At 40.1% G+C, this 19,031-nt stretch overlaps 1 protein-coding gene across 1 annotated transcript in view; it reads left to right on the top strand.

Annotated features, from left to right (window-relative positions):
- pik3cg (phosphatidylinositol-4,5-bisphosphate 3-kinase, catalytic subunit gamma) overlaps positions 1–18,334 on the top strand; it is a 24,144-nt gene extending 5,810 nt beyond the window's left edge. Inside the window, exons 2-24 of the mRNA XM_072454935.1 lie at positions 16–238; positions 946–1,117; positions 1,753–2,015; positions 2,683–2,769; positions 2,838–2,938; positions 3,028–3,197; positions 3,864–4,051; positions 4,305–4,412; positions 4,482–4,560; positions 5,958–6,387; positions 7,512–7,610; positions 7,704–7,839; positions 8,116–8,181; positions 8,259–8,402; positions 12,510–12,591; positions 12,704–12,807; positions 13,916–14,062; positions 14,141–14,231; positions 14,605–14,735; positions 15,565–15,676; positions 15,767–15,924; positions 16,002–16,083; positions 17,310–18,334. Of these exons, the coding sequence (XP_072311036.1) occupies positions 23–238; positions 946–1,117; positions 1,753–2,015; positions 2,683–2,769; positions 2,838–2,938; positions 3,028–3,197; positions 3,864–4,051; positions 4,305–4,412; positions 4,482–4,560; positions 5,958–6,387; positions 7,512–7,610; positions 7,704–7,839; positions 8,116–8,181; positions 8,259–8,402; positions 12,510–12,591; positions 12,704–12,807; positions 13,916–14,062; positions 14,141–14,231; positions 14,605–14,735; positions 15,565–15,676; positions 15,767–15,924; positions 16,002–16,083; positions 17,310–17,509 (3,366 nt within the window). The 5' untranslated portion in view covers positions 16–22 and the 3' untranslated portion in view covers positions 17,510–18,334. The remainder of the gene's footprint in view (positions 1–15; positions 239–945; positions 1,118–1,752; positions 2,016–2,682; positions 2,770–2,837; positions 2,939–3,027; positions 3,198–3,863; positions 4,052–4,304; positions 4,413–4,481; positions 4,561–5,957; positions 6,388–7,511; positions 7,611–7,703; positions 7,840–8,115; positions 8,182–8,258; positions 8,403–12,509; positions 12,592–12,703; positions 12,808–13,915; positions 14,063–14,140; positions 14,232–14,604; positions 14,736–15,564; positions 15,677–15,766; positions 15,925–16,001; positions 16,084–17,309) is intronic.
- The last annotated feature ends 697 nt before the right edge of the window (positions 18,335–19,031 follow it).

Genomic DNA, 19,031 nt, shown 5'->3' with positions numbered 1-19,031 from the left:
GTTGCTATGGGACAGTTAGGTGATGGATCGGGAGGAGCCGGTGCAGCTGAGTGACGAAGAGGCTGTTGCTGTAATTCACGACACCAGACACAGGAGGAGGAAGAAGGCCATCTGCCCCCTGTTCCACACCAGCATGGACCAGGTGTGTGTGGAGTTTGTCCTGCCCACAACGGCCCGAGGAGGGAACCGCCCAGATACTCTGCAGCTCCAGGTGGCCGGCAACTGGACCGTGGAGCAGGTATGGTACAGCAATAAAGAACATTTGGATCTGCCACCTCCATGGAGACGTTATTCCTCTGACTGGAATTTTCCACAGCATGGCATTAAACGTACAACGGCGTGCATACAAAACGGTATTTGAATAAATGCAAGATGGATCTGTTTAATGCCATACTTTGCAAGATTTCAGGCATAGCAATGACATCTCCATTACAGTTACATAATAATGTGTCTTACATCAATTTTACCTTTCTATAGTCTGATCTTATTCTCTATGTTATGAATGAAATGGTGTGAAAAAGCAAGCAAGTTTATTTATGTTTGTATTTGTGTGTTAGGGCTAGTGCAAATGAACCAATATAATGACAAATAAGCCAGATTATAGTAAATAATGCTAATTTCTGTCTGTTATAGCAAGTTTCACCTAGATACATTATACAACATATTTGCTGGTTTCATTGATACCAATGGTGGCCAAAGGCAAACAAATTATGTCATATGCAAATTTTAGCAAACATTGTCATGAAACCGATGCAAATGATGTAGTAAATTGCGTTTTGTCTCACTGTCAGTCAATGTTGTGTCCAATTTATCCTTGTGTATTATGAACAGGTATACCAACAATATTAACATTAAAAAAGATACTTGATATTAATTTGAGTCGTAATAACAATAAAATAAGCCATAACTACATATTCTACTCCACATATTCTTTTGTTTCTCCAGGTTAAAGCCCAGGTGTGGCTTAAAGCAGTGACATCAAACCTCTGTCCGGAGTTTTACCAGAGGTTTTCTCCCGATCACTGCATCCTCCTGTATCAGAAGAAAGGCACCGTGTGTGAGATTTACGACAAACACCAAGTCTTCCAAACGCTGGACTGCATTCGCTACTGGAGAGGTACGAGACGAGCGTAACCACGGGTCTACGAGTACAAGTTTCCCTCAGACTTATTTTAACGTTCAAATATACAGTCCTCACCGCACATGTAGTCTTACTACTCTCTAACTTGTTTACTCATCACATATCGAAATTATTTTGTCTGTGCCCATTGCGACCCTTCATTTTTTATTTTGGCTCATATTAAAGATGCACTGTGTGATCTCTTTTCTCTTGGGAGGCACAGTCTGTGAACTCAAAATAATCTTATTTGGTCAAGTGTTTTAATTACAGCAGTTTTAGGGACAGATTTTTACTGCCACGTTGTTGTATGTGTCTCACCTACTGTAAGTTGTGTGTTATTTGTCTGTGTCATTTAAATAAACTTTGCTTTCTAAAGAAGTTAGAGAGTAGTTGTAGTACAAGCACTAAGAGAACACGTGTGGCATTGACTGTACATTTTAACCCAAAGCAATGTATAACCAAACTGACTTCAAATAGGCTTTCAATTAAATGTAAATGTAGCTTATAATTTATGTGTGTTTTCTATCTATTCCCTTTTAAAATTGAATATGAAAACGCATTCTACTAATGGACCACGAGATGCAATGTGACAACAGTAAGTAATATGTTTGCCTAATTGTTTTGTGCCAAAGCTTTGAAGAAAGACATCGGGCGCATCCAGATGGCGCAGCGGCCACAGCCCTCAGAGCAGTCGGTCCAGTACCAGCGCTATCTCACCCACCTGATGGGCTACGACGTCACCGACGTGAGCAACGTGCACGACGACGAGCTGGAGTTCACCCGGAGGAAGCTGCTCACGCCGCGCAGGATCGAGCTCTGCGACAGAGACCCCAGGCTCTACTGCATGGACCCCTGGGTCACCTGCAAACCTCTGCCCCAGCACCTCCTCAGTAAGGTACAGCAGAGAAGACCTCAGCGCCACCATGCTGTCAGTACAAGCGGGACAATGACTATGTAGGGCTCCCAAATGCTTCTAACGTTTCACATGTTAATTCTTTGCCTGGAATGTTCCTAAATGTGGTATTAATTAAACAAATATTACTCAAGGTATTTTTACTGCTAAGAATACCTTGAAAAGCATGCATTTCTACTGTGATTACATAGATTGAGAGATACTGTATTACTTAATTTCAGCAAATTACTTTGATGCAGCAGCTCATTTGTACAACCAGAACACCCAATGGATTCAGCCACACTGGTTTATTAATTAATATTAACTCATAACATTAACAGTCTTAACGCCTCTCCACAGATCTACCCTGTAACTTGGTACATTCCAGGTAAAGCAATAACTACTAGCAAGTGACAGACCCTCCACCAGAAAGTTAGATAGTGGCGTACATAGTCTAAAGATTAGAGATGCCCACAAAAATAACAACAATTACAATTAATAGCGATTTAATGAAGGTTCTTTAATGGCAGCAAAAATGGCTGGTAACTGTTGTAGAGTCTTAGAATGTGTAAGCTAAAAGTTTACAAACGCTTAATGACATTATATATGTAATTAATAGATTCTGCCTTGTATTTAAACTTTTTATTACAACCTCTTTCTACTTCATTAGGTCAGTAATGGCCTTATCCTGGTGGTTATTCACATCCGAAGTGTCAGCCAAACGATTAAAGTCTCTATTGAAGACACACCGGAGCAGGTATGATTCCTCTCAACACCAGCTCTATTTCAGTGCATATTATTCTGACTCTTCTCTATCCCCATTAGGTACTTACCAGCTTCTTCGCCAAGACTGCAAACAAAAGACCTCTATTGGGCATCCCAGAAAACATGAGTGAAAACGACTATGTGTTACGAGTTTGTGGAAGGTACTTCATCAGCAGCATCATTAGTATTACATCTTTATTAAAATCACAAACACAAAACCCTCATTGTTTATCTATTTCATGTGTCGCAGGGAGGAGTTTCTGTACGGAGACAAACCTCTGCAGAACTTTAACTGGATTCGACAGTGTCTGAAAAACGGCGAGGAAATCCACCTGGTTTTAGAGGCACCTCCAGATCCAGACCTGGAGGTGGTCCAGAAAGAGGACTGGGCCCAGGTGGACGACTGCACTGGAGTAGCAGGTATCAATCACATTTGTGTAGTTACCCTATTTCCGGAGTATAAGTCGCACCGGAGTATAAGTCACACCAGCCAAAAAAGGCATAATAGAGAAGAAAAAAACATATATAAGTTGTACTGGAGTATGAAATGTGGTTGCAAGTGTGAAAATAACAAATAATATCACATATAAGTCACTCCGGAGTATAAGTATAAGTATATAAGTATAAATTTAAGTATAAGTCGCACCCCGGCCAAAACTATGAAAAACGGTGCGACTTATAGTCCGGAAAATACGGTACTTTCAATTAAGTAACTACAACTCCCCCAAAATATGTTTTGAAAGATGGTTATGTAATCTCTGAGTCGTCCAGGTACGATTCAAAGAAATAATGTTGAATTCTGTCAACTGGACAAAAAAAATATACAAAAAATAAATAAATAAATAAAATAAACTAACTAAAATAAAATTAAATTTAAAAATTAAAAAAAAGAAAAGAAAAGTTTATTCCCTCCATTACTGGGTGTCAAGTGGTCTGTCATGTTTTTTTTATGGGCATGTAAATGAAAACGACTACTTTATAACGACGTTTGACAATTGTAATTTGCCTTTACTTAAGTCAAACCTGCATCCCAGTCTGACCATCCCTGCTTTAGACAGCAAACATGAATAATATGTTTTTTTAAAGGCACACATGAGCAGCTGACCATTGATGAGAAGGACCACGAGCGAGTCTTCACCATCTCCATGTGGGACTGTAACAGGAAGTTCAGAGTGAAGATCCTGGGCCTCGACATTCCTGCTCTGTCCAAAACGTCTGAGCTCACTGTCTACATCGAGGCCAGCATCTTCCACGGCCAGCAGCTCCTAGCTCAGGTAACACGTGAGTTCAAATGTATTTGTGTATCACGTTGAAGTTTTTCTCAAATTAACTCTACCAGGTTCAAACAGGAATAAAAACAAAGACTAAACTGGTGCTAGAACATGATCCAAATCAGAAATCAAACTGGACTTCAGACCACATCTGAACTAGATTTTTACCTCTCAGCACACGGGAATACAATGGTTTCCTTTGTGCAACTCTTGTGACTTATTTTGTTACTTCTGCAAACTCAATTTATTGTTTCAGGAAAGAACCACTTCAAAGCCATTCACTGAAGAAGTGATGTGGAACTGCTGGTTGGAGTTTAGTGTCAAAATCAAGGACTTACCGAAAGGGGCACGCCTAAACCTCCAGGTAAACTCTTTATTCACATTAAGTATTGTGGCCGTTTTCACACCGTAACTGTGTGTTGTTTTATTCCAGGTTGTGTGTGGGAAACAAATCCAGACTCCAAACTCCAAGACAAGCCAGGACAATGCATCTGACACAGGCGGCCGTGAAGGTATCTGTGTATGAGTTATTGGGAAGAGCGATATACACTCTTTGTTGCAATTAGATCAAGCTAAGGGGGTTTGTGTTTAATTGATAAAACGTTGACTATGCTAAAAATGGGTCCAGTTTATTCGGATGTATGAACAACAACTTGTATATCTGTCATGGAATTAGACATACACCCGATGCTATTCCTTAACACATTGAGAACACAATTCAACTTAGAATATTAAACGACACAGAAACATCAGACATTTGTGTGGCATGCATGGGAGAAAACGCGGGGACTGTGTCAGCCAGGCCGTTGTAAGGAGCCTGGCTGACCCTCCTGCGTCTCACCCCCGCGTCTCACACCGTTTTTTCCCATGCTGGTTGGTTTTATTAGATATTCTGGAATAGGCGGGTCACATTTCTCATTGGTCAGCCTCACATCAAGGCACTTGGTATTTTTCCGTAGAGATCAAGCCTTGGGTAAACATTACCCAGACTCCTCTGGGTTATCACCCCCCCTAGGGTAAACATCCTTTGGCCCATCTTTACGACCCCTTCACAAACAAATGCTGTCACACACCCGTTCTTCTCTTAGACTAATGATGCAGATAAAATATCACTATTATGCAGATAAAATATATCACAGAAATATACTCATATATTCACATTTTATCACAATATCTAGCTTTAATGGGTGTCAACAGTATCAAAAATGAGATCCTAATTGAAACTAAAGCTAGTATCATTTGAAAAGGTATCGATACTAACAAAAAATAACAATCACGACTAAATGTTACTTCTCTTTTCTTTTCTTTACTTTTCTACATTTTAACATACAACAACAAAGAAAATGCAACTATTTTGTGCTGGAAATTAAGGTATGACAACGATGGTAGCTTTTAATAAAAAAAATGTATTACCCAAAAAACATGCCTTCTTCCTTTTTAGCTGGGTCGCCTCTCCAGAGATCTGCCCTGTAACTTGTCTTTGTCTAAAGATAGAACTATAATATAATAACATACTGCGGAACATTGCAGGCATAGTTATACCATCTCCACGGAGACAAGCAGATGGCCTCCACCAGAAAAGTTACATAGTGCACCTTTAAATGTCAGTTACAGTTCATTGACAAAGCTCGAGTCACATTGGCTCTTATAGTTCAGTAACTTTTGGAAATACTAGAACATGCTTGTTATCCATGGGTTTCAGAGTGATTGAATCTAGCACTGTTGCCATAGCAATGACAAATTCCAAACTAAATATTATAATCTGTTGACTGGGCAAAAGTCCTCAAAGTATCACCTAGAAACAGGAAGCTGAAACCCATGGATGCACAAAATAATTTATTACTTAGATCTTAAAATGAAACTTGTCTCTCCCGTGGAATTAAGACATCATTTCTGATTTGTTTCCAAGGAAAGTCCAAGAACCGTCTGCTGTACTACGTGAACCTGCTCCTCGTCGACCACCGCTCGCTGCTGCGTCAGGGCGAGTTCATCCTCCACATGTGGAAGATGCCAGAGAAGAGCGAGGAGAGCAGCAGCAGCATCAACGCCGACAAACTCACCTCCGCCACCAACCCGGACAAAGCCTCGTCCATGGCCGTCGCCATCCTGCTGGACAAGTACTGCTACCCCGTGGTGCTGCCCAAGAGCCGCGCCACAGGCAGGGACTCGGGGCGGGACGGCGTGGAGGGGGAGGGCGGGGTGAGGGGGCAGAGGGAGATGCCCAATCATCTGAAGAAGCAGTTCGAGGCCATAGTGAGCACGGACCCGCTGCACCCGCTCAGCCCGGAGGACAAGGAGCTGCTGTGGCACTTCAGGCACGAGTGTATGAAGCACCCCAGGTAGGAGTGTTTTCAGCGCCACTTTAGAAGAAATACACCATCATTCTCCTTAAAAAAGCATGGATACATCGTTTATAACAAGGATTTTGGTACTAAGCCTGATTTTGGTACTAAGCCTGAATCCTTCTAATCATACGTTATTAAAAGTTCATTTTATTTATTTGTTCAACTCGGGATAGGGCATATTAATGAACACATACAGTAAAGTACAGTGTAAATATGGCAGATGTCTGTCTGTTGTCTCTAGGCATGTGACACAGTAAACAAAAACAACACAGTGTAGTTGTTATTACTGTATTTTATTTTTCATGTTTTTAACTAATAAGACTTCATCAAAATGTGATTATTGCAAGAGCAGAGACACACTGACAAGTTATGCTGTTGTACATTAACTGTGTATAATATTGAAAAGTAAGAGCTTTTTAGCCTGGTATAAAAAACTCGGGATTGTATAGTATTTTTCAGTTGGCGATTTTAAGATAATAGGGTTAGTAAACTTAGCATTTATTCAAAAGTATTTTGTGTGTGTGTAATAGATGAAATTACCACTCGAGATCACAGCTCTTTTGTTTGCTTCTTCATAGTATTTTAGCCAGTGTATCGCTATGACCGTTGGCACATCTGCAACAACATTTTTGATGTTCAATCCCAATCTATAAGCTATAAGATCCTTAGTAAAAAAAAATTAACTATGTAAGTTTACAAAATCAGATAAACGGTCTGAAACTTTAACTGTGAAACATATGCTGATGGATAAATGTTTAACAAGTCTCCAGTAATATAAGAAAAAAGTACTTTTACTATATTGTATTCATCATAAGAAGACACTGCAGTCACTAAACATAATCAAAATAGAACGTATAGATAATAAATCATATTGTAGTTGATATACTAAATTAGGGCACTGTGATATATATATATATTATTATATTAATATATTACCTCATATTGATTGATCACAATTGTATTTAATTTTGTCTTATTAATGATTCACAATATACATGTCATGCACAAAAACACTACAAACATACAGGCCTTACTTGATTCCGTATTAAAAATGAACTACCTGATGTTTTGCACCACTATTATAAACCAGAGTTGTTTTTATCTGTGGTTCCTCTGAGGGCATACCCGAAGCTGCTGGGCTCAGTGCGCTGGGGTAAACAGGAGGACGTTTTGGCAACACACCGACTGTTGGAGCGCAGCAGTGCGTGGGACACGAGGTACCGTCACTCTCACTGCACGTCTCTGTGATATCCCGTCACTGTCTGTTGTTGTGCGTTCACGTCGTCACGTCCTCCGGTGGTATTTCGCAGCGGTCTGGACGTGGGCCTGGCCATGCAGCTGCTGGACTGCCACTACTCGGACGCCCAGGTTCGCTCGATGGCCGTGCGGAAGTTGGAGACGCTGGAGGACGACGACGTGCTCCGATATCTGCTGCAGCTCGTACAGGTCCGTGGTCCGAGTCTAGAAAGGCTTTTCCAACCCGATCCCGAAGCCTTCGCTAGCGTCGCGGGTCTCCAGTAGAAGCAACATCAGAGTTTAAGTCAAGTCACATCACGTTTAAAACAATTCTGGCATTCTTCCTTTGAAATACGTAAACATATTTCCATTTTTCATTATTTTTCATCACTTCTTACATACATGTTTCTTGGTCAACACAAACCTTTGCTTATTCATGCCCGTGTTAACTGGAATAGTCTGACCCTTTTTAGTGTTTGCTTTTAGGCTGTGAAGTTCGAGCCCTACCATGACAGTGCCCTGGTCAGGTTCCTGCTGAAAAGAGCTCTGAGAGTAAGCTTACATAAGTACGCACGTGTTTATACGTGTTCAAATCCTGTCAAATCATCATTTCCTCTGTCTAAATACAGAGTAGGCGTATTGGGCATTTCCTCTTCTGGTTCCTGCGCAGTGAGATTGCCCAGTCCATGCACTATCAGCAGAGGTACGCGGTGCTGCTGGAGGCCTATCTCAGAGGCTGTGGGGAGGCCATGCTGCTCGACTTCAGGAAACAGGTGACAAACGGATCTGATACAACTAGCAAAGCAATAAGCATTGTGTTATTAGGCAAGGCAAGGCAAGGCAAGTTTATTTGTAGAGCACATTTCATACACAAGGCAATTCAAAGTGCTTCACACAGCAGGAAAAATGCTTTCAAATCACAAAGAAATTACAGAAACAGAAATACAATTAAAGCCGCAAGCGGCATCCAACGGCCCTCGCGGGCCGCCGGCCTTCCGACTCTGCACTTTCGACTTGATAAAGATGGCGCCCTTATTGTGTGTTGAATAAAAAAAGAACTTGACAGACGGCGACACGTTGGACATGGCCAATCCAGTGCAAATGAACACAAGTGTCAGTCAAATTTGCTGTGCCGCCGCACAGAGACCGTAGCACTTGGAATAAAAATATGGATAACTTTTGATGCCCCGCTTGTGTAGATGATTTTCCCCAAATATGAGCTTGATCGAGCTATTGCCCACAGAGGAGTTCATTAAAGTGTGAAGCGTAAATGTGAACATTTCAGAGATTTCGCTGTTTTCCCATTTCTGACATATATTTGCGGGTCCGCCACACAGAGACCGTAGCACTTAGAATCAAAATATGGATAAGTTTTGATGCCCCGCTTGTGTAGATGATATTCTCCAAATATGAACTTGATTGGACAATCGCCCTAGGAGGAGTTCGTTAAAGTGTGAAGCGTAAAAATGTGGTGATTTGAGCGATTCTATGATTTTCCCATAAGGATAACATGGGATGTTTCTGTCATCGCTACGGTTACGCCGTACAAAATATGACTTTGGCTCTCATACTTTTGTGATCAGGATGGCAAATTAGAATTTTGTTCAAAATATCATGTCATTTGGAAAAACTCTATTGTTTATAGGCCACTCTGAAGGCCAAATAGTCAGAATTCTGGGAAACGTTTGCGGCTCCGTCGCACAGAGACCGTAAAAGTTATCCTTAAAATTTGGATAACTTTAGATGCCCCACTTGTCTAGAGGACGTACACCGATTTTGAGGTCGGTGGGCAAAACGCACTAGGAGGACTTCGTTAAAGTGTAAAACATAAAAATGTGGATATTCGAGAGATTTAGCGGTTTTCCCATAGGGATAACATGGGAGGTTTATGTCATCGCTACGACTACGCCGTAAAAATTAAGGCATTTGTCTGATTGGCTTTTTTGATCGCGACGCCAAAATAGAATTTTGGGTAAAGTTTAGAACATTTTGGTAAAACTAATTTTTGACCTTCAATGTTAATTTAAAGGTCACTCTGTAGGGGGCGCTATCGCGGCCATTTCAATTTTGTCATCATAAACTGGTCCAAACTAGAAAGTTTAACAACTGATTCAAATTTGGTCCTAATCGGACTCGTTTTGATCAAATGGGAGCAATTTTTAGATCTGCAATATTCCAAAATAAGTTGTCCAACTTTGCGGCTGCGCCGCACACAGACCATAAAAGGTATCTCAAAAAATTGGATAACTTTAGATGCCCCACTTGTCCAGAGGACGTACGCCGATTTTGAAGTCGGTGGGCAAAACGCCCTAGGAGGAGTTCGACAAAGTTTGACGTGAACAAAATGGCTAACACAGCGTGTTTTCATTTTCAAAGGAAAATGGCGGCCATAGGGTAAGTCTGGGGGCGTGGCCACAATGATTTTTTTTTTTGGTCCTCACGAGAGGAATGCGTGTCCCGAATTTCGTAGCTTTACGACAAAGTTGACCTCGGGGCGTCTCCCATAGGCGCAATGTATTTTGACTTTTGTCGGTGGCGCTGTCGCCGATTCTGAATTTTGGGCAAAGTTTGGTGAGTTTTTGAGCATGTTCAGGGGGTCAAATTAGAGCTCAAAGCGCTGAAGAAGAACAAGAAAAATAATAAAAATAAAAATAATAATATTTTTAGCAAAAACAATATAGCCGTTTCCACCATAACAACAAATGATACATCGTTTGAAAGCTCTAAGCCTTCCCGATGCCGCCATGGGGTGGAATCATCATTACGAGCGCTTACGCGCTCGTCACTCCCTATTCCGTCGGAATGCCCCGCCCACTCCCCATAGACTTCCATTGATTTGAGCAGATACAAGCATGGCCCATGCCTGCGGCATGGATTCTCGCGTACAGGACGATGCCAGGAGGGTTTTTGGAGGAATGCAGCGCTTCGCGCTGCTGTTGTCAACAATGAGTGAATGGGCTACGCCCATTCACTCATTGTTGACTTTTTCTGTCATAGCAGGAGTAAGTATGCATGATCCATGCCTTCGGCATGGGCTAGTTCACTGTACTTGCCAGGGGCGACGGGGTACCAAACATGCGGGCTGCGCCCGCATGTTTGGTCAGACAGTTGCAACGCTGCCTTCGGCAGCGTTGCGGGAGCAATAGGCCCTCCGCCCTGCTGGGGCTCGGGCCTAATAAAATTAACTGAATTAAAAATTATCAATCCAACTGATTGTCTAAACTAATAAAATCACAAACAAAAGAGAAGAGTGCAAAGAAAAAATCCTTTCAGTCATATGCGCAGCTAAACAAAACTGTTTTTAGCTTAGATTTGAACATTGTCAGAGTAGAAGCCTGTCTCACATCTTCAGGAAGACTGTTCCAGATTTTAGCTGCATAAAACTGAAACACAGATTCCCCATGTTTTGTCCTGACTCTGGCACCAGCAGGAGGCCGGTCCATGTTTAGTCCTGACTCTGGCACCAGCAGGAGGCCGGCCCATGTTTAGTCCTAACTCTGGCACCAGCAGGAGGCCGGTCCCTGAGGTCCTCAGAGTCCGAGATGGTTCATATGGCACTAACATGTCCACGATGTACTTTTGTGCTAGGCCATGGAGAGACTTGTACACAAGCAGAGCTGCTTTAAAGTCTATTCTCTGAGCCACAGGAGCCAGTGCAGAGACCTGAGAACAGGACTAATGTGATGGTACTTCCTGGTTCTAGTCAGGACCCGAGCAGCAGCGTTCTGGATGTACTGCAGCTGTTTTACAGCTCGTGTGGAGAGGCCAGTGAGCAGGCCGTTACAGTAGTCTAATCTACTGGAGACAAACGCATGGATAAGTCTCTCTAAATCTGGTTTTGACACTATATTTTTGATTTTGGCAATGTTTTTTAGATGGTAAAAAGCTGCTGATGTTAATGATTTGACGTGGCTATTAAAGTTCAAGTCTGAGTCCATTATTACCCCCAGATTTCTAATTTGGTTTGTAGGTTTTAGAGCGAGACTCTGGAGGTGACCGCTAACACTTTCTCTTTGTTTCTGTGGGCCAAAAACGATTATTTCAGTCTTGTCTGAGTTCAGCTGGAGAAAGTTGTTTTGCATCCACAAACTGATCTGTTGGATGCAGTGACAGAGTGAATCTACTGGTCCATAGTCAAGTTATTACTCACAATTAATCACAATGCATGAATATTTAATTGTCTATTTTGAAGTATTTATGCATCTATGAATCAATGAGGTCACATATTTCAGGTAAATGTAGGTGACCAATCAAAGCAGAGAGTGGTAGGGTGTGGCTGTGCTCTGCTCCAGGGGGCGGGCCGGAGTCGCCGGGGAGATCTGGAGCTGAGCGACTAAAACACAACCCGCATGAGTGGTCACACTGATGGATTTTATGTGTAACTTTAACAGTGCGACATCAGCTCGGCTCTTGTTCCTTCCTCCTCAAGTGAGCCTCGCTGCCTAATCTAAAAGAGCATGTTTGGGTAAATCAGACCGTGTGATTAATGCGTCAATTCATGATTAATGCGTCAATTCTCTCTATGAATAATCGCATGAGTTAACGTGATATCTTTGATAGCCCTACTAACAACATAGAGTTAAATCATAGACAGTTAAAAATACACATAAGCAGGCAAATGTTTGAGTCTGAAACACATTTGACTTGCTAATTATATACAAAATAGATTGCAAGATTATATTTATGGATGGCCTGATGGTAATAGTTCATTACAAATGTGCTCATGAAATGCAATAATCAGTGAAGCCACCGGGAAAAAAAGTGTTGCTGATCACAAAAATACTATTTATGTTGATGTTGAAGGTAAAAAAAACTGCATACACAAAAAACCCAAACATACACGATATAAAGTACATGATCTGCTCTGTGTTGTTTTTCAGGTGGAGATGACAGAGGCTTTGCAGAAAGTGACACGCGAGGTCAAGGCCATGTCTGCAGACAAATATGACATCACCGCTCAAGGTAAAGACTCTTATTATTGTTATTATGACACTAACCGCTCGAGGAGCTGTAGTTCATGTTGTTAGTTCACGTAAAGAGTCCCTGGTAACATAAACGTGCTGTGTGTTGTCAGTGGTGTTTCAGCTGCGGCAGAAGCTGGAGGCGCTGCAATCGTCCGGGTTACCATCCAGTTTCAGAGTCCCCTATGACCCAGGGCTGAGGGCCGGAGCGTTACTGGTGAGAATACACGTGCATATCAGATCTACTGGGGCAATAGGTTATCTATGCCCTTATATTTAATACAAAATCTAAGTTTGGTTATAAAATAATGCTATTAAAGAACAAGAAAAGAAGACTGGACTATACGCAGACATTAGGACAAGTACTTAGATGGGAGGCTGCTGGATCACCAGGTGCCACAGTGGGGCGCTAGAGGAAATGCCATTGTGTCCTTAGGCAAGACACTTCACCCTCATTGCCTAGTACGGTGCATGGGGGAAAATGCATAAATACAGTGTAATATAATAATAATAGACTTTCTGACCAGTACCGTTTGATATTCACATGATTAAGCAATAATGCCACAATGCTCCATACCAGTCTGGAAAAGAAAAGTGTGTCTGAACAGAGGGACAGATATCCATATGGATGCATCCTTATTTACTGTGTGTGTGTGTGTGTGTGTGTATATATATATATATATATATATATATATATATATATATATATATATATATATATATATATATATATATATATATATATATATATATATATATATATATATATATATATATATATATATATATATATATATATATATATATATATATATATATATATATATATATATATATATATATATATATATATATATATATATAAATATTAATATTTATATATATATATAAATATTAATATTTATATATAAATATTAATATATATATATATATATATATATATATATAAATATTAATATATATATATATATATATATAAATATTAATATATATATATATATATATAAATATTAATATATATATATATATATATATATATATATAAATATTTATATATATATATATATATATATATATATATATATATAAATATTAATATATATATATATATATATATATATATAAATATTAATATTAATATATATATATATATATATATATATATATATATAAATATTAATATTAATATATATATATATATATATATATAAATATTAATATATATATATATATATATATATATATATATATATATATATAAATATTAATATATATATTAATATTAATATTAATATTAATATAATTATATTTCTTGTTGATTGCAGATTGAGCAGTGTAAAGTGATGGCGTCTAAGAAGAAGCCACTGTGGTTACAGTTCAAAAGGGCTGACCCCACCACTCTGTGTAAAGACCCCATAGGGATCATATTTAAGGACGGGGACGACCTCAGACAGGACATGCTCATTCTACAGGTGGGACCTTCTGCCACAGTATGTTGTACTCTGCACCTACATTTCTTTACGTTTACATTTGTGTGTCTGTCCCTGTAGATTCTGCTGATCATGGAGTCCATCTGGGAGACCGAGTCCCTGGACCTTTGCTTGTTACCGTACGGCTGCATCTCCACGGGCAACAGGATAGGTCAGTCCAGGACAGGGGATAAACAGGAGCTTATAAGAATGAAAGAGCCTTTGTTTAGTTTGGTGCTGGATCCAAATTTAGATTAAAAAAAGAATATGCAATGCAGCAATATCTGGTTTCCCCAAAAAAGAACTGGAGTGCATCTGTGGTGAATTTTAATTACTTTTCAATATTTTGTCAATACTTCTGGGGGAATTGATCAAAACTAGTGAGTAACTGCAGTGCTTGGTGTTCAATATTGGTATAAACATCTCCGTGGAAACAAGCAGGTGGCGGACCTTGTACGAGAACAGTTTCATTGAACACTTTTAAAAGAAAACGGTGAGGATTAGCAGTGAAGTTCAGAGGTTTTTAACACCTTCTACTGCTCTAGGGATGATTGAGATTGTGAAAGACGCCACGACGATCGCTAACATCCAGCAGAGCGTGGTGGGCAGCACAGGGGCCTTTAAAGATGAGATCCTGCACCAGTGGCTCCGGGACAAGTGCCTCAGTGAGGACAAGGTAAGGTCTAAGTGAGTGTTTGTGTGTCTGTCTCTGTTATTTAAGCTTCAGAGGAAACGACAGTGTGACAGGCAGGAAGGAAGCGGCCCACGCCATTATTCTGGCGGTCTCTACTTTTAGCTTTTCCTGCAACAACTGTTTGTGTCTCAGAGAGTGATATTTAGGGTTTGGCTACTCTACAAAAGTTAATATTTCTGTAGTATTATTTGCATTTTTTTTTATTTGATTTAGGACAATGCACAAAAACCTTATTGTCATGAACAGATAATATGTGCTTTCCTATTGTAATTAAAACAAAATACAATTGTTTTTTATTATATTGTATTCTAAAACATCAAGATTCAATGAGTCTTCACGATTGTGACTGAGACTTTATGTGAAGTCTCGTCTAACACATTACTATTTCTCAAGTTTGTGACCAGCTTCATGAATTTTAACTTTTTGAATGACAAAATAAACTAAAAGTGACAAAAAAACGCCTTTATAAAAAGTACTCGGGTTTTTTCTTACTAGAGATCGAGTTAAAACACTCAATTTTGCTCAGAAATAGTCACAATTATATATATCTTTGTATTTATGATTACATTGTGACCTAAATAATCATGATAATCAATTAACCAAATAATCTTGACATCCCTAGTTGTAATAATATCTTCAAAGTACTTTTAAAACTTATTTCTATGGTGTTTTGTTTGCTTAATTTACACAATTTAGTTGGCTAGTTTGTCCACTGGCTCACGTGCTTTTCTGTCACATCGATGGTTTGCTCACAATCACTTGAATCCGAACGTAAATGCATTTAAAACAAGCCTCTTCCGTTTCGCCTCAGTTCCAGCAGGCTGTGGAGAAGTTCCTGTTCTCGTGCGGAGGATACTGCGTGGCCACGTACGTCCTCGGCATCGGAGACCGCCACAACGACAACATCATGATCACCGAGTCAGGTCCGCGCCACGACGACGACACGTGCAACAACAACAACGACGACGACGACGCACAAGAGAGTCTAACCTGTTGTCGTTTGTGCGCCGCAGGAAACCTCTTCCACATCGACTTCGGCCACATCCTGGGGAACTACAAGAGCTTCATGGGTATCAGTAAAGAGTGGGTTCCCTTTGTGCTCACGCCGGACTTTCTCTACGTGATGGGAACGTCCGGGAAGAAAAGCAGCGCAAACTTCCTCAAATTCCAGGTGCTCACTTCTTCTTGTAATGCGCAGATTGTGGACTATGTTTAGGGAAATGGACTTAACATGTATTTTATTTGCAGGATGTGTGTGTAAAGGCCTATCTCGCTCTTCGACACCACACAAACCTCCTCATCATCCTCTTCTCCATGATGCTCATGACCGGTGTGTAAGAGTTCTGTCTCTTGTTCTCTTGTGGTTAAAATGTCTGTTCAGAACCTGTAATGAGTGTATTTACCCTGCACTTTACCCTTTAACTTAAAGTGGCACAATATAGTATTATCATTGGACGAAAATCCCAAGTGCTGCTCTGAGTTCATTACGTGGAACAAATTCCCTGCAACAGTAAAATCTCAATCTGCTTAATGAAAGCAAACACATTATTCCGTTCTGGCTGTGCTTAGATTGGTCGCTAGGCAGTCGTTCTTTTGAATATTTCATGAGCCTTTGTTTGTACTGCACATTTTAGCAACACAAAGTCTCCAAAGTGATGTGCAGAATGCAAAACAAGAACAACTTCACAAAATAGAAAACAAAAATGTATATAGTGCACTAACTAAGCACATAATAAAGAAATAGCCGCTGGTGGTGGAGTGGAGCACATATGCCTGCTGTGTGGGGCAGGCCGCAGCGTCGTCACATCAAATCTGGCTCTCATCATTCGCTGCGTCGTGTCATTGCCATTTCACACTACACTGTCGAATAAAGCTTAAGGGCACCAGGATGACAAATGGGCTGCTCGAACAACACAGAGACTTTTATAAAAGAAGGAAAGACAGAGGTAAATGCCAGTGACTTAAGAGCATCAACTGTGTGGGGAAGACCGGATTATGGGCTTAGTGTGAACTGGCCCTCAGACCTCAGCGGGTGCACAGGAGTGTTGGGAACAATGAGGCACATGACACATTATTAATATTATCCATCCATCCATTTTCTACCGCTTGTTCCCTTTTGGGGTCGCGGTTGACTGGAGCCTATCCCAGTGACTTTAGGCCTTAGGCGGGGTACACCCTGGACAGTGGCCAACTCGTCGCAGGGCCAACACAGAGACATAGACATTACAGACAGTTCACTCTCACATTCATTCACTAGGGCCAATTTAGAGTCACCAATTTTGCCTAACACATGCATGTCTTTGGACGGTGGGAGGAGCCGGAGAACCCAGAGAGAACCCACGGTAACACGGGGAGAACATACAGACTCCACCCAGAGAGATCATGTGATGTTGGTCTGGCCCGGGAATCGAACACATGATCTTGCGCTAACCGCCTTTGCCACCGTGCACCCACAATTATTAATATTATTAGGAACATAATTTGCTCTCATATAAAGCTGTAAGGTAAAGTCGTTATACAGACGTATAAAGTGACACGTCCGATCCTCTCTCCCAGGAATGCCCCAGCTGACCAGTAAAGAGGACATCGAGTACATCCGGGAGGCTCTGACCGTGGGCCGCAGCGAGGACGAGGCTCAGCGCCATCTGCTGGACCAAATTGAGATCTGCAGAGAAAAGGGCTGGATGGTTCAGATCAACTGGTTTGTTCACTTGGTGCTGGGCATAAAACAGGGAGTGGAAAAACGATCCACCTGAGATTCAAAAGCCAAAGTAAAGCCAAAACGCAAGCTCCAAGTTTTTATTGTATTTTTCAAAGTTACAATGACGGTGGCAATTGATTTATATATGATATAAATGTATTAATATGTATGCTGTGTAAAAAATATAACACAGTTTGCAGCTGTCTTTTTAAACTGTTAAACTATTTCTCATTCAGTATTATTCATTTTTCATTTAAATTGTCCCATCGCTTTAAAACTCAGGAATATGGATCTATTAAAAACATGTACATTTTAATTTAAAGTAAATTTAATACATATATTTTATTGTATAACATCTATATGTTATATCTAATAAGTGACTTCAGCATTGTTGTCCTATTTAGGCTATTTATTTATTGGGGCAAGAAACAAGAAAAGTCTTCAAACTGTTCAATTATTGACACTGAAAGACACTGAAATTTGAATATTGTGATGTGATTTAAGTCTTGGAAGTTAGAGTAGATTTATCAACATTGTATGGACAGAAATCTTACTTTAGCACCTGCTGGTCAGTGCTTCTTATGTTTACACAGTCGTGCCACTGGAAGAAGTTTTAGAAGAACATTTAGTGCTTTTGAAATGTTTTATGAAGTAAAAGCTGTTTGAGTTCTCTTTTAGGTCCAAGTTAATCACCAAGTTGAAGCCTGCTGAAATGATTTGATATATTTTTGTTACGTTTGTTTCTGGATTCATGTGCAAAACCAAACAGAAAAACAAAACCTGAACATTTAGCATCATCATGAATGTAAGATCATCTGTGAACTGTTTTCTCTGCCTGAATTTACAATAAACTCACTGTACATGCTCTAAGTGACCACAAGAGGGTGCCATTTGTTTCCCTTCTTTAAATGGGTCGTGAACGTGGAACTTTCACTACCTAAATCCTCTGTTTTGATTGCTTTATAATGAGTTATTTGATCAAATCATGAATACTATTTCATATTTCAGAGAGCTTTTCAAGACCTGCAATTTGTTTTAACAATTTGACATCCATAACTCCAAAATATTGGATATAATGGAAACATAATGCTCTGAACTAGCAGAATGCACGCTGATGTTCTCGTGTGCAGCTGAAACGCGTCACTGTGCATCAAATCCATTTAATTCAACAGAGCTCTGATTCCTGTATTGTGTAATCAGTGATGTGAGGAGGTGGGAATGTGTCGCTGCTTTATACATTTCAATTGCCAACACTAACTGGATTAGACTCTTTTAATATGGTTTACAGCCCTGGGCAGTACGTTTATCATATACATTTTATGCACATACGCCGCATTAAGGAAAGGACGGATTTAACTTATGTCTCTGCTGAGCATTTTTGAAATACAACAGATTTATTTTTCCTGCTTTTGACCCTTGTTTCAGTGGAACAGTGAGCAGCAGGTTGTGAGTGAGATTCCCCTCCATGAGTTCATATCATTAGTATAATAGTTTTGTTTTGAGACATTCACACTCCACACAGAAATACTCTTGAGGTCTGGGATTCGACTTTACTGCTGTGAAGTGACAAAAGAGAG

The sequence above is a fragment of the Eucyclogobius newberryi genome, unplaced genomic scaffold (assembly GCF_026437365.1).
Source record: "Eucyclogobius newberryi isolate DKJ021-1_F unplaced genomic scaffold, fEucNew1.0.hap1 SCAF_2, whole genome shotgun sequence".
In the NCBI taxonomy this organism is placed as follows: domain Eukaryota; kingdom Metazoa; phylum Chordata; class Actinopteri; order Gobiiformes; family Gobiidae; genus Eucyclogobius; species Eucyclogobius newberryi.
This window is presented reverse-complemented; position numbering and strand designations above follow the sequence as displayed.